General features: G+C 46.3%; 1 protein-coding gene across 1 annotated transcript in view; it reads right to left on the reverse strand.

The window, feature by feature from the left end:
- The window catches only part of ZNF318 (zinc finger protein 318), a 34,767-nt gene extending 18,816 nt beyond the window's left edge, over window positions 1–15,951 (reverse strand). The window contains exons 1-4 of the mRNA XM_033217239.1: window positions 15,248–15,951; window positions 11,199–11,347; window positions 3,072–3,711; window positions 549–2,030 (exon numbers count right to left, since the gene is read on the reverse strand). Of these exons, the coding sequence (XP_033073130.1) occupies window positions 549–2,030; window positions 3,072–3,711; window positions 11,199–11,347; window positions 15,248–15,646 (2,670 nt within the window). The 5' untranslated portion in view covers window positions 15,647–15,951. The remainder of the gene's footprint in view (window positions 1–548; window positions 2,031–3,071; window positions 3,712–11,198; window positions 11,348–15,247) is intronic.
- Window positions 15,952–16,219: the final 268 nt, after the last annotated feature.

The raw sequence follows: 16,219 nt of genomic DNA on the forward strand, positions 1-16,219 counted from the left end.
GTCTCAAAAAAAAAAAAAAAAAGAGAAGTCTGGCAATCACAATACGACCCAAGGCCAGACTTTTGTTTAGTCCTAATAAAACATTTGTGGGCCAGGCACGGTGGCTCACGTCTGTAACCCCAGCACTTTGGGAGGCCAAGGCAGGTGGATCACAAGGTCAGGAGATCAAGACCATCCTGGCCAATATGGCGAAATCCCCTCTCTACTAAAAATACAAAAATTAGCCAGGCGTGGTGGCGGGTGCCTGTATTCCCAGCTACTCGGGAGGCTGAGGCAGGAGAATGGCGTGAACCCGGGAGGCGGAGGTTGCAGTGAGATGAGATCACGCCACTGTACTCCAGCCTGGGAGACAGAGTGAGACCCGTCTTTAAAAAAAAAAAAGTGTGAAAAACTGAGGAACAATATACATTTCTCAGGGTGATGACGGCAGCCTCCAAAGGACTTCAAGTGAAAGAGCCTTACAAATTTTCAACCCCCTCTAAAAAACATATACAAATGTATGATAAAGTAGAAAACTAAGGCACAGGATGCCCAAAGCTAATATTCACCTTCTGCTTCTGGGAAGCACGGTTCTTCTCATCAGAGATCTTCTCTGGATTATATCTTATGAGTGACGGAATGGACACCTGAACAGGCACTTGGGCCATAGCAATTGAGCCTCGCACAGACTCTTTCTGCTTAGGCTTATCAGGAGTCACAGTGGGGATCACACGCAGATTGGGACGGCTACGAGTAGCTTGTTTGGTTATTGGCATTATCCTGTGTGGTTCAGGTACAGGGTGGTTTGATGGTTGAGAGGTGGGATACATGGGCCATCTTGAGGCTGCATATGCCATGTAATGCCTATAGGCATCAAAGGAGGCAGGGGGAATAGCAGGTCCCTGGTAATTTGGAGGTATCCGAGCTGCAGCAAACTGAGAGGCCCTTGGCATGTGAAACTGAGATAAAGCAGCAGTGTGTGGAAGTCTAATTGGGGCAGATGGGGCTGATGGCAACATGCACCTGACTGCAACAGATGACTGAAACCCACTACCAACCACCTCTGGTCCTGAAATATGACCCACTGGATGGTCAGACTTTAGGAATGGAGGGCTATTTTTTGTGAGCAGGTAAGGATCCACAGGAGAAGGTGGGTGGGGATGGGACACCTCTGGAGAGTGGGTATTGCTATGATGTGCCTCCCTGCTCTCTAGTCTGTGGGGATCTGAGGAACGTCGATCAGCTGAGAAGCAGTGGTCAACTGAGGAACAGCGGTCAGCTGAGAAGCGGTGGTCAACTGAGGAACAGCGGTCAGCTGAAAAGTATTGGTCAACTGAGGAACGGCGGTCAGCTGAGGACCGTAATGATGGCTTCTTGCCATGAAGTCGTTCCTGGGTGCGTGCAGCCAATTGACTAATCTCCGCTACTCCAATATCCAGCCCTATTGTCTTGAGCAAGTCATGGATCTTGGCATATTCTGGATTGGTCTCTTCTAGTGATTCTAGCTTTACAGCTGGAGCTGAAGACGGCAGGGAGCTTGCCTTCTGCCTCGTAACTTCACTCTCAGAGCTCCCAAGGGGCTTTGGTAGAGATTCTGCCTTTAAATCCTCTTCTTCATCCCCATAGAGAAATTTCTCCTCATCTTCAATGTCAGGAAAGCTACGTCGCCTTTTTTCCTGTGTACTAGTAGAATCAGCCAACATGCTCAGAATGCGGGAAAAACCACTGCCATCCTGGCTAGCTCTCTCATGGGGCAGCAGGAAGTCTGTGTGTCGCTCAGGTCCCTCGGCCTTCAAATCCAAATTATCCTTGTGGCATAGAAAACTTCCAAATTTTTCTCTGAGAGGACTGTTGTCTTTGGGAATCCCAGGAAGAGGACCCCATTGGTAGAGGTTGCCCTGAGGTTCCTTCAAGGCAGTCTCTACCATAGTCCCCTTGTTTTCAATCTCTGAGGCAAAAGCAGCAATAGCACCACTTAGTGGAAGGGATGGGTGCCCAGAGTAGAGAGGGTGATCTTGGCTGGAGCTGGTACTGCTGGAAAAACTCTCAAGCTGCAAAGACAAACACAACTGATTTAGTCTTATGCAGAATCTCAGAATATTAGTAACTGAGATAAATTACTTAAATACTTTGGTCTTCCTGAATTAACAGGTGAAATATAAGTATGGATAAAAGGGAGGACGAATACCCTTAGCCAGATTCAAAATGTGAGTCACCTTATCTCCACATTTCTGCTGTTAAGAAGGAGAAACAGGAAGTGAGGCAAACTGGATGGAATCCTCACCTTTATCTATGCGTTAAAAGGAATTTGAATTCAAAAGAATTTTAGAGATCCCCTAGCTTGTTTTCTTTTCTATGGATCCCCAAAAGAAAAAAAAAAAAAAAAAAGAGAGCTGCTTTGGCTGAAGTGGGGTCATGAAACTCTGGAACACTAATTCATCAGCATTCCCTTACTTGCGAACCTCTTCAGAAGCCTTTATCTCCTAAGAGGACAGCTAAAAACTAGTGGTCTTTCCACTAGTGGTCGGTCTCACCATCCTTTCACAGGTGAGGGAAAAATATCAAGGCTCAGAATGGTGAGGTGACTTGTCTAAAAATCACAGTAAGTTGGTGGCAGAAGAGGGTCCAAAATCAGAATCACCTGATTTCTAGTTCAGTGTCCTACAACTCATACATCTTGTCTTCTCTCTAAAGAGAGATGAGAAAATTGAGGTCACCTCCTCCCTTTGCCCTTCAAGCTTCATTTCCAACAAACCCATATTCAAAGATTGCCAAAGGATAATCCAATTTAAGGAAAAAAACTTATAGTAGATACTCTCCAAAATATCTATTTATTAATATAAAGCCTAATATACAGCAATATAACCCTCTACTGATGCATTAAAAGGCCTACAGTTTCGTTTGGAGAGTCCTAGAAGGTGTAGCTCACAGTCCTAGAAGGTATAGCTCACAATGTTGGTCCAGCATATATTACAAAGACACTATTAGAAACATAGCCCACAGGAAAGTAAACAGGCATTAAGATATTTAGAGAGACTAGCAAGACGCCCTACAAGAAAAGCAGCACGCCCTACAAGAAATGCAGCAGAGACCTGCATGGAAGGCTCCATTATGTCCACCTCAATCCGCTTCTTCAAAATGGACTTCTTGGGCATCACAGATACTTCTTCAGGCCGATGCAAAGAATATCCTGGCTCCGATGCTGTTAGGACACCTGACAATCCAGGGATGGAACAGCCAGTACCACCACCATCAACTCCAACCAGCTCCTGACTCAAGCTCCTACTTCGCTCCTCCTCTTCCTCTCGCTTTCGTCTGGCAAGATCCAGTTCTCGAAACTCAGGGTCGAGAAACCTAGGACTTGGGCTTCGTCTACGCTGTCGATAGTTGCGAGTTCCTGATGTAAAACTTGGGTGATCTCCTCCCATGCTGTTAATCTTCACTGTGTCATCATAACGGGGTCTTTTGGCCTCCCGGTTCCTTTCTTCAGATCGTATAGAGTAGCCTTTAAGTTTTTCTCGATTCCGTTCTGTTCCCCGCAAAAGCTCATCATGACAACTGATATGGGGACTATAATCAGATCGATGCAGAAAAGTTTCTTTTGTTCGGTAGTCCTCATCCAGTTGTCCCAAGAAGGGACTGAGAGGCCCTTCCTCCTGGGAAATATATCGCTCAAGACCCCGAGAACACTGGGAGCTTCGAGTGAAGACAGAATCATCAGTCAGGTCATCCCTGAGGAAAAAGAGAAGCATCACTGAACAAATGGACTTTGTCAAGGGGGCTATAAAATGCTTAAGGCAAAAGCCTATTATCATGAAGTCCAATAACATTTCCTCTCCCTTTCCCTGGGGTGCAAGCAGCTTTGGCCTCTAACCAAGAGTTAATATTACCAATATATCTAGACAGGGTTCTTGGGTAATATCTTTGACTAGACTTGGGGCATGCAAAACATCATGCAAGTTACACAACTCCACACAAGCTAAATTCTAGTTCTTTGCTATTGAAAGTGTAGTGCGGACCAAAGAGCATTAGCATTACCTGGGAACTATTTAGAAATACAGCTTCTCAAAGCTCCACCCCAAGCAGATCTGAACTAGAATATGCATTTTAACAAGATCTCAAGGTGATTTTTTTTGTACTTTAAAGTTTGAGAAACACCAGTCCAGATCAATGGGATTTTTTTATTTTGTTTTGTTTTGTTTTGTTTTGAGACAGAGTCTCGCTCTGTCGCCCAGGCTGGAGTGCAGTGGCGTGATCTTGGCTCACTGCAACCTCCACCTCCCTGGTCCAAGCGATTCTTGTGCCTCAGCCTCCTAAGTAGCTGGGATTACAGGTATGCACTACCACGCCGGCTGATTTTTTTGCATTTTTTTCGTAGAGATGGGGTTTCACATGTTGGCCAGGCTGGTCTCGAACTCCTGACCTCAGGTGATCTGCCCGCCTCAGCCTCCCAAAGTGCTGGGATTACAGGTGTAAGCCTCTGCACGTGGCTCAGAACAATGGTTTTAAAGCTGTGTTCCAGAGGTTGTAAAGAGTGCTCAAGAGCTACCAAAAGAAAGGAGGTACTAAAAAAGCAGAACCAGCAGGGCTCTGGACCTTCTACCCCAGTTAAATCATACTATATCCAACTTTAAGTCTGTATATTAAGGTTCTAACAATTCAATTGGAAAAAAAAGTTTCACTATAGGGTAACTTTTTAAAAAAACGATTATTCTAATTAGCATGATTTTCTCATAAGTTTTAGAAAGTTCTCCAATGCTTTGCCTCGATGGTTCACATATTAAAAACCAAAAAACTCTCTCACAGCCTGTTTTGTCACCCTCTTTGCCTTCTCTGGATATCTACAAAAACTCTGTTATTCTCAGGCTTATAAACAAGAAAGTGATGGTTTGGTTCACCATACATTTTTATTTCATTAAATACAAAGGTCTCAGACCTTTGAGGCATGAGGTAAAAATCCAGGATGGGACATCTATTCTTTTAGCTAAGAACTCTATACCACACCCAATAGTCCTAACCTTCTCGGGGGCTATGGCTATGACACAAAATGACAGTTTCTGATTTAAATCATAGAAATAAAGATCCTCTAGCACTTTATGTATGAAATTTCTAAATAATCTGAATAGAAAATAAAAGTTCTTACATGTCACTCACATTCCAGAGTGAATTATCAACTAGAGGATGGTAACTATTAGTGTCTTCTGCAGTTTCTAGTAGCTACTTTTGTTTTTTGTGAGTTTCTAGAAATGACTTTTCCTAGTTTTTTTAGTAGTTGCTTTCCCATCTCTGAGACTATGCCAGCAGAACCTCAAAACATTGCCTTTTCTTATTCACCAGCCTGCCTTTGTTCAAAGTTGTAGACCTAGGAATAAATTTATGAAAGGTTATCAAGGACAAACTTTATTTACCTTCTCTAACAAGAATGCCACCTGTGGGGATCCAGGTTTCTGCTACCCACCTTCTTCCCAAGAATTTGGGAAATGTTGAGGTTTCAATGTAGTATGAAATAGGAATAAATGGGAATAAACCAAGGATGATTTCTGAAATCAAACTGGGGTAAAAATTTTTCTCTATAGGTCTGTCAGCCATAAACACACCTATTTCCAGAGAGGAATGTTCATGAGTTGAGTCACTCCATTGTCAAAACACCATTTACCACACAAGAAGTCTCTATCATATTAGTATAGGGAAAGAAAACATAAGCTCGATGAGGAGTGGCAAGTTCATTCACACTCCGACATTCAGCTTCCCCACTAGAACTATTACATGTCACCATGAAATGGAATACTAGCCCAAGATCTAATCCAGTACTATCAAGAAGCTATAAATGAGATGGCTCTCAAAAAGCCTCCGTACAGACTTGGAATCTCCAGTAGAATGAGACAGAAAAAAGGCATAAAAACAGTTTTCTTAATAAAGCTATCACATATATGTAGGCATAAATCAGGATGCTTATTAGAAGCTCATGTCCTCCTTCCCCAGAACTCCAAAAGGATATGAGAAGAGAACTGGCTGTAGTAAGAGTGAGCCCTAAAAAGAGTACAATCTCCTATACCCTGAAAGAGTCCAGTGATGGACACTCCCTGAAAGCCTTGGTTAAGAGTTCAACTGTTTTCTAAAATAAGGTCTATCTATTTAAAAAACTGATTGCTGGAGTTGGGTAATGAGGACATGGCGGTTCACTATACTATTCTACATTTTTGTGTTTACAAATCTCTGTTAAACAAGTTTTTAAAAAATGTATATATGTCCATATAAAAACTTTTATATCGATGTTCAGAGCAGCATTAATCATAATTGCTAAAAGTGAAAAGAATCCAAATGTTATCCATTCATTCACCACTGATGAATGGATAAACAAAACGTGGTATACCCATACAATAAAATATTATCAACGATAAAAAGGAATGCTACAAACACGGATGAACCTTAAAAAAAATATCCTAAGTGAAAGAAGCCAGTCACAAAAGATCACATATTATATGATTCTATTTATATGAAATGTCCAGCATACGCAAATCTGTAGAGACAGAAAGTACATTAGTGATTGCCCATGGCTGGGGGTAGGGCGGAGGGAGTAATGGCTGAAGGCACAGAGCTTCTTTCTGGTACAATAAAAATGTTCTAAAATTTACTGTAGTGAGGGATGCACAACTCTGAATATACCAAAAATCACTGTACACTTTAAATGGGTGAATTATATAGTATACAAATTGTATCTCAATAAAGCTGTTAAAAAATGTATATATATTTTAAAAGGTCCTTCAGAGCCTAAACTCTCTATTCTTTTCTGTTGATGAGACCCAAAAATGCCCCGAGAAAGCTGTTTGCTTCTATTCCCTAAAGTAAATCAGAGGGGAAAAAAATCCTACTCCTTCAATCTATCAGAATAAGGACAAGGAATTAGGAGATAAGCTGGGCACAGTGGCTCACATCTATAATCTTAGCACTTTGAGAGGCCAAGGCAGGAGGATTGCTTGAGGTCAGGAGACTAGCCTGGACAACATAGATAGACCCCCAATTTCTAAAAATTTCTTTTTTAATTCACCAGGTATGGCAGTGTAGCCCACAGTCCTAGCTACTCTGAAGACTGAGCTGGGAGGACCACTTGAGCCCAGGAGTTTGAGGTTACAGTGAACTATGATCACGCCACTGCACTCCAGGCTGGGCAACAGAGCGAGACATTGTCTTTTAAAAAGATAATGATTTTTTAAAAATAAACAGCTCCATGAATGGAACTTTAAATGTGCAAATTACTTTGATGAACAGGAGAAATCAACCTGACATCCACAGGTCTTTAGAAGCCAAGTGTTTTAGAATTTTTCACATTACCTGTTCATGTTCCCTTTTGAGAAGAATTACAGTCCTACATATAGGGCTGCTAAGGTGAAGAGACACTAAAACCCAACTTCGCTATCATCCAAACCTGATATAAAACTTAACAGATTCAATAAAGGAAGAGAAAGAATACTAGAGTCTCAGAAAAAAAACAAATAAATAAACATCTGGCCAGGCATGGTGGCTCACGACTGCAATCCCATCACTTTGGGAGGCTGAGGCAGGAGGATCACATGAGCTCAGGAGTTTGAAACCAGCCTAGGCAACACAGTGAGAACCCCATCTCTACAAAAATAAAGGTAGTGTGTGCCTGTATTCCTAGCTACTTGGGAGGCTGAGGCAGAAGAATCACTTGAACCCAGGAGTTAGAGGCTACCCTAAGCTATGATCATGTCACTGCACTTCAGCCTGGGTGACAGAGTGAGACCCTGTCTCTTAAAAATAAATTTAAAAGGGGTTGGGCACAGTGGCTCATAACTGTAATCCCAGCACTTTGGGAGACCGAGGTCGGTGGATCACGAAGTCAGCGGATCACAAGGTCAGGAGTTCGAGAACAGCCTGGCCAACACAGTGAAACCGCATCTTTACTAAAAATACAAAAAATTAGCCAGGTGTGGTGGCCCGCACCTGTAATCCTAGCTACTCAGGAGGCTGAGGCAGGAGAATTGCTAGAACCCGGGAGGTGGAGGCTGCAGTGAGCTGAGATTGTACCATTGCACTCCAGCCGGGCAACAGTGCAAGACTCTGTCTCAAAAAATAAATTAATAAATAATTTTTTAAAAACTAAACATCTACATACACTTTTTCTTTTTTTTTTCTGAGACAGAGTCTTGCTCTGTGCAGTGGTGCAATCTGGGCTCACTGCAAACTCTGCCTCCCAGGTTCAACCTTCTCCTGCCTCAGCCTCTGGAGTAGCTAGGAGTACAGGCATGCACCACCACTGGGTAATTTTTGTATTTTTGGTAGAGACAGGGACTCACCATATTGGCCAGGCTGGTCTTGAACTCCTGACTTCAAGTGATTAGCCCACCTCAGCCTCCTAAGTGCTGGGATTACAGGTGTGAGCCACTGCGCCAGGCCCAAACATCTACATACAAAGGATATAAATGGCCTGTATCATTGGTTGAAGACTAGACTCATTGTCAGGAGACATCCTGAGTATGCCAATGGTCCTGTGGCCTGGTTTTAATGGACAGTAATTATCCACACAAACCATACTGAATAAAAGGGAAAGAAGAGAAATGTGTAGGGGGCAACAGTATTTTTTAAATGGCTTTGTATCTCTGCTTAGAACCTCAATCTCACTTTCTCTAAAGTAGACCCGTGTCTCTGAAACACATGATTCTAGAAAGAAGACTGCTGCCCCAAACCCCCTAAGAGGAAAACTTTTAATTTTTGTAATTTAAAAATACAATTAGTTATCTGAAGCACATATGCATAACAAAGTTTATGCAAAGGGGAAGTGACATCCTAGGCCTAAGAAGAGGAACTGCTGAAACTAACTCAAAACCTCAGCAAAGAATGAAGACAATCATACTACGTACCACCTACCCAGACTACCTACTCAATCATTTCCCAAAACAGAAGCAGCCAGAAGGGCAAGGGCTACTGCTTCAATTAAGTAATACAGTCCCATATCTTGAGGCCCTTTAGAAGCTTCAATGTTATATGACATAAGACTATTCTGCCTTGCTTCTTCTATGAGAAAACACCAAATGGCGGATGATGTCAGTGGGAGGGTTGGGGTGGGTGCAGAGGCCCAGGGGCCCTGGGATGGGGAACCGTGGTGGCTTCCGCGGAGGGGCCGGGGTTGCAGCCGTGGATGGGGCTGAGGCTGCGGAGCTCATGGAGGCAAGGCCAAAGATAAGGAGTGGATGCCTGTCACCAAGCTGAGCTGCTTGGTCAAGGACATAAAGATCAAGTCCCTGGAGAACTATCTATTCTCCCTGCCCATCAAGGAATCTGAGATCACTGACTTTTTCCTGGGGGTCTTTCTCAAGGATGAGGTGTTGAAGATTATGCCAGTGCAGAAGCAGATCAACACTGGCCAGTGCACCAGGTTCAAGGCATTTATTGCCATCAGGGACTACAATGGCCACATTGGTCTGGGCGTTAAGTGCTCCAAGGAGGTGGCCACTGCCATACGTGGGGCCATCATCCTGGCCAAGCTCTCTATTCTCCCTGTGCACAGAGGCTACTGGGGGAACAAGATCCATAAGCCCCACATTGTCCCTTGCAAGGTGACAGGCCACTGCGGCTCTGTGCTGGTGCGCCTCATCCCTGCGCCCAAGGGCACTGGCATCGTCTTAGCCCGTGTCCAAGAAGCTGCTCATGATGGCTGGTATCGATGACTGCTACACCTCAGCCAGGGGCTGCACTGCCACGCTGGGTGGCTTTGCCAAGGCCACCTTTGATCCCATCTCTAAGACCTACAGCTACCTGACCCCCGACCTCTGGAAAGAGACTGGATTCCCTATCAGGAATTCACTGACCACCTCATCAAGACACACACCAGAGTCTCTGTGCAGAGGACCCAGGCTCCAGCTGTGGCTACAACATAGGGTTTTTTTTTTTTTTTTTTTTTTTTTAAAGAGACGGAGTCTCGCTTTGTCGCCCAAACTGGAGTGCAGTGGCCGGATCTCAGCTCACTGCCAGCTCCGCCTTTCGGGTTTACGCCATTCTCCTGCCTCAGCCTCCCGAGTAGCTGGGACTACAGGCGCCCGCCACCTCGCCCGGCTAGTTTTTTGTATTTTTTAGTAGAGACGGGGTTTCACCTGGTTAGCCAGGATGGTCTCGATCTCCTGACCTTGTGATCCGCCCGTCTCGGCCTCCCAAAGTGCTGGGATTACAGGCTTGAGCCACTGCGCCCAGCCCAACATAGGGTTTTTATATAAGAAATATAAAGTGAATTAGGCCTGGGGAAAAAAAAAAAGACTGTTCTGCCTTGCTTCACTGCATCCACAGCCAATGGAACTTTGAAGTATTACCAACGGCAAAACTGGTCCTCTGACTTCCTGCCCAGCTCTCCCCCACCCGCCTAGATATGCTCTGTTCAACACTGCAAGTGACAGTCTCAGTTTGAAACTACATTACATTGATTTATTGCTACTGCTACTCATTTGTCAAAACTCCCAACGTGCTGGGCAGAGACCATAACAGTCAAGGTCTCAGCTCTGAGAAAGAGTGCTTTCCTGAACTTCCATCCATACTTTGATTTTTGTGAGCTGAAAAACACCTGATGTGATTATTTACATTCTATATATGGTTAAGTTTCTAGCACCTGAAGTCTATATCCAACTCTCTTGGGTGTATCTACCCTTCCTCAGCACTCAATAGTTGTAAAATGATAACTGAACTTAAACATTTTTGAAGGTCTCTAGCTTTTTATTAATATTTTATCTACTTCACATCACATACACACATATATTAGACATGAACTTATCTAAACCCTTTCTGAATCTATGTTTCAGCCTGGATAAGCTAAAAAATAACACCATTTTAAAAAGACTTCCCATTTTGTCCAGAACTTTTCTTTGGAAAGGGACCTCTCATAGTTTCACTGTTTTTGAATCTATACCATCTCAACTGTTCTTGGTTTGGAGGACTCTGATTATGTCCCCTCAGCCTCTTCTTTCTAGTCAGACTAGGATGACCTTTTTAAAGTCTTTTTTTCTATACAATTTATTCAGCAACAGAGTCTATACATCATTATACTCTTCCCACTTAGAAATTCTATCCCAATGTTATATTTTGTACTAGGCACGTGGTATAGGAAATAACTTTAGAGCTGGCACCATCCTTTCAAATATATCATTCAGAAAACAGCAACATTTCGGCCTTCAAGTACTAGTATAGTATGTACTGCCGTAGGTGATGCCTACCTGTCCATGTCTTCCAGATTATCCACTGGTGACCCCAGCCGATCACTAAGCCGTCGCCGTTCTGGTGTGCTAACACAGAAGTGGTCATTGCCAACAGTGATCCTTAAGCTCTTCTCCAAAGAGTCAGAACGCAGACCAGGAGAGCGTCTCTACAAAAGTAAAAGATAATATGGTTAGTCAATAGGGTCAAGACATCCCTGTATCCAAAAACATTCTCCTCCCTAGTTACAAAGTTAGCCAGGCATGGTGGCTCATGCCTGTAAACCCAACACTTAGGGAGGCTGAGATGTATTGGCCCAAGCAAGAATGTGAGACCAGTCTGGGCAACACAGACTCCATCTCAATTTAAAAAGTTTAAAATTAGCCAGGTGTGGGGTGCACACCACACCCGTGGTCCCAACTACTCAGGTGGCTGAGGTGGGAGGATAGCTTAAGCTTGGGAGGTCAGGGCTGCAGTGAGCCATGACTGCACCACTGCACTCCAGCCTGGGCAATGAGCAGGACCTTGTCTCAAAAACAAAAAACAAAAAACCACCCTGCAAAGTTGGGGTTCAACAAAGTGAGAAATGGTTATGGTAAGACACTATTCCAAAAATAAAGCACTTTCTAATAATTATTTTCTTAGAGAGAATAGCCCATACCTCTAACTCTCCTAAACAGTGACCTCTCATTCTTACTGGGCATGGGAAAAGAGAAGTGAATAAAGTCTCTGCTCTCAGAACCTACATATTTCTAGTGAAGGAGGGAAGCCAAAAAGAAGTTTAAAAAAAAAAAAAAAAAGTACTTCTGGTAAGTGCTATAAAGTCATTAAAATATGATATCATAAAAGGAGTTACTTCAGATAGGATGGTTAGAAAACGTTTTTCTCAGGTGATAACCTGAGGCCTGAATGATGACATGTCAGCCGTGCAAAGAACAGGTAGAAGGATGTTTCAGGCAAAGGAAAGAATCACCTCAGTATTGAGCTTGGTGTATTTTAAGTAACAGAAAAGCGGCCAGTGTGGCTGCAGCAAAGTGACAGAAGAGGAAAAGATAGGCAGAAACCACGGTTGGGAAATTTGGATTTTATCCTTAGTGCAATTAAGTTACAGGAGGGTTTTACACAGGATAGTGATATCATCTGACTACATTTCTCCTCCAGATGCTTGCACAGCACACCCTCACCTCCTTCAGATCTTTATTCAAAAATCACCTTCCCAGAAGGCCTTCCCTGACTACTCTATCAAAAATTTTACCTCCCTGGGCCAGGCATGGTAGCTCATGCCTGTAATCCCAACATTTTGGGAGGCTGAGGCAGGAGAATCACTTGAAGCCAGGAGTTTGAGACCAGCCTGGGCAACACAGTGAAATCCCTCCCCACACCAAAAAATTTTTTAAAAATAAAATCAGCTGGGATGTGGTACATGCCTGTAGTCCCAGCTACTCAAGAGGCTGAGGTGGGAGGATCGTTTGAGTATGGGAGTATGAGACTGCAGTGAGGTATGATCACACCACTACACTCCAGCATGGGTGACAGAGCATGACTCTATTAAACACACACACACACACACACACACACACACACACACACACACAAACTGTAACTCCCTTCTCTGCTTTTAGTACTTCTTTTTTTCCTTTTTTTGAGACGGAGTCTCGCTCTGTCGCCCTCAGTCTGGAGTGCAGTGGCGGGATCTCAACTCACTGCAAGCTCCGCCTCCCGGGTTCATGCCATTCTCCTGCCTCAGCCTCCCAAGTAGCTGGGACTACAGGTGCCCGCCACACACCCGGCTAATTTTTGTATTTTTAGTAGAGATGGGGTTTCACCGTGTTAGCCAGGATGGTCTCGATCTCCTGACCTCGTGATCCGCCCGCCTCGGTCTCCCGAAGTCCTGGGATTACAGGCGTGAGCCATGGCGCCCGGACCTATTTTAGTACTTCTTAGTCCTTCTTAGTACTTAATTACATTTAACATACCATGGCGTTTCTAACTTCATCTTATTATCCAACTCTCCCTGCTACAATACTAACTCTATAAGGATACGAGTTTTTGCCTGGTTTGTACTTTGTTGTATCCCCAGGGCAGTCCAGAACAGTGCCTAATGCAAAGTAGATGCTCAATAAATACATGTCAATGTATAAAGTGAGGGCTTAAAAATCATTTTGATTTCTGGGTACCCTCCAGAATAAACTGGAGGGTAGCAAGAGCGGAGCGTAAAGCAGCCAAATACAACAATCCATGCAAGAAGTAATAGGGCTTAGAACAGAGTGATGGCAGGAGGGCAGTTTTGGGGATGTATTCTAGAGGTAAGGCTAATGGGTTAGACAGATGAGGTAATCTGACAAATTAGATGTGGGAACAAGGGAGATAATGACTGTTTCTGATGTAAGCAATGGATGATGCTATTTACTCAGACAGAAAAGACCAGAGCAAATACATTGTGCATTGGAGAAGAAAAGGAGGTTGTGGAAACAAGCATTCTGTTCTTGCTTCCTCTGTAGTGACTGCCACCCACACTGGCACTGCTCAACTGAATATCTTAACATAGTGACAAAACAATTAACCTGACCAAAGTACTCACAGTACTTACATACATGTTAGAGAGCCACTCAAAAAAGCAGAACTTTGTTACTAAGTTGAAAAAAAGAGGCCGGACGCGGTGGCTCAAGCCTGTAATCCCAGCACTTTGGGAGGCCGAGACGGGCGGATCACAAGGTCAGGAGATCGAGACCATCCTGGCTAACACGGTGAAACCCCGTCTCTACTAAAAAAAATACAAAAAACTAGCAGGCGAGGTGGCGGGCGCCTGTAGTCCCAGCTACTCGGGAGGCTGAGGCAGGAGAATGGCGTAAACTCGGGAGGCGGAGCTTGCAGTGAGCTGAGATCCAGCCACTGCACTCCAGCCTGGGCGACAGAGCGAGACTCCGTCTCAAAAAAAAAAAAGAAAGAAAGAAAAAGAAAAAAAAAAGAAAAAAAGAGGCCGGGCATGGTGGCGGGCACCTGTAATCCCAGCTACTTGGGAAGCTGAGGTGGGAGAACTGATTGAACCCGGGAGGCGGAGGTTACAGTGAGCTGAGATCGCGCCATTGCACTCCAGCCTGGGCAACAGAGTGAGACTCTTTCTCAAATAATAATAAAAAGATTGAAGAACTAAAAATAAAACAAATTCCCAAACACCAGACTCTACCTAGAGGATCTCTTGGGGTGGTGGTTATGGTTAAAGGTCAACACTATTTCTAAAACTAAACTTAATCTCATGCTCCGTTCCTCTAGCAGTGAAACATAGCGGTTCAAATCACGGGTTTGAGGAACCAGGAGGATCTGAGTTGAATCACATCTCCACCACTTAGCCGCGTCACCTTAGTCGAGTTACTTGAATCTCTCTGGGTTGGTTCCTCGGCTGTACAACAAGGAATATTAACGGCCTCACTTCAAAGAGTTGTGAGGGTTAAAAGAATGTGTAAAGTGAAAGGCTAGGCATAATTGCTGGCACAGAACTTGATGAAGAGTTAGTGGCTATGGCAATGACTGTGGTCCTGCACACTTCATTCCGAAGAAGCAGCTCCAATTCATTTAAGCTAACAGTTTACACTCTAGACGTAAAGCCTGGTAGGGTTCAAGTGTCCCAAGTGTCCCTAACTCGCCACAAAAACTGACATTTCGGCTTTTTTCCCCTAAGATCCAGGGAGGCAGCTCAGGTTTAAGGGGATGAAAACAACGGAACCCCGAGGACACGTCAACTCTACAAAAAGTACCAAGGCACACGGTTTGGACGAAATGCCCCTCGCCTTGGCAAACTTTCCACACCTCACCCGGCGTGAGAGAACCAGCCTATTCCTAAGGAACGGAGCGCGCACTCCCGACCAGGCGCCCGTGCGCTCCCGAGCCCGTTATTGTGTCAACGCTCCCGGGTCTGACAGAAGCCTCCAGGCTCGGCATCCCCAAGGGAGTTGGCCGGAGGCTTCGCGCTTAAGACCCTGGTCTGGAGGCCCCGGGCGTTTCTGGAAACGGGAATTCCGGGCGAGGGGGCTGGGAGATGGAGGGAGTCCTGGACGAGGGGTGGGATTACCCGGCTGCCGCTGTCGCCTGGATGGTCTCCGCGGCCGTCCCGGGCATAGTCGGCGCGAGACTCCCCTCGGCTGCTGCCTCTGAAGCCGGCCGGGCCCGGCGGGAAGAGTCGTCGGCCCCGCGGTGGCGACGGGGAGCCGCGACGGGCCCGAGGCGGGGACGGGGAGACGCGACGACCCCGTGGCGGGGACGGCGAGGCGCGGCGGCCGCGGTGCCCTGAGGGCGAGCGGGGTCGGCGAGCCGGGGTCCGCGACGAGGAGCCGGAGGGCGGAGGCGGCGGTGAGCTGCGGCGAGCCGGGCCTGAAGAGGAGCCAGAGCTGCGGCCGCTGCGCGGGCCGCCCCCTCCGTCGTCTTTAGGCCGGTGGGAAGAGACGGAGGAGCGAGCGCTGCTGCGGTACATGGTTCTCGCAGCGGCGGCCACGGCGACAGCGCTGACCCAGGGGCGCCCTAGACGCAGGCCCTGAGCGCGCCACCGCAGCTGCAGCCGCCGCCACCTCGGCCGCTGCGCGCTGCCTCAGCCGCGGGAGCAGCCCCCTCCCCTCGGCCCCGCGTCGCCCCGGGGGCCTGGCCGAGCGCGCCCCCGCGGCTGGCGGTTGGAGGGCGCGAGCACGCGTCCGACACACCCCCCCCCCCCGCCTCCGGGGTTCCCCGCTCCTCCACTCAGGGAGCGGCCGCAGGAACCAAGAAAAGTGGGGAGGAGCACAGACGCCGGTGCGAGGCTGAGCGAGGGGAGGGGAAGCGAAGCGCGCGCCCTGAGCGCTGCACGCCCCGCCTCCGAATCCTCAAGATGGCGGCCGCCGAGCCACCCACTTCCCCCTCCCCCGACGGCCACGTGACCCCCGGGGCCTCCGCGCGGGGTGGGCGGGGAGGAAGGAAGGGCTTCCCTGGAGAGGAGCCTGGTTTTCCGGGATGGTCCAGGCCTCGGGACTTAGGGGTTTGGAGACTGTGCGGAGGTCCTCGCTCTTTCCTGTTG

The sequence above is a fragment of the Trachypithecus francoisi genome, unplaced genomic scaffold (genome assembly GCF_009764315.1).
Source record: "Trachypithecus francoisi isolate TF-2019V2 unplaced genomic scaffold, Tfra_2.0 Lachesis_group10, whole genome shotgun sequence".
NCBI lineage: Eukaryota > Metazoa > Chordata > Mammalia > Primates > Cercopithecidae > Trachypithecus > Trachypithecus francoisi.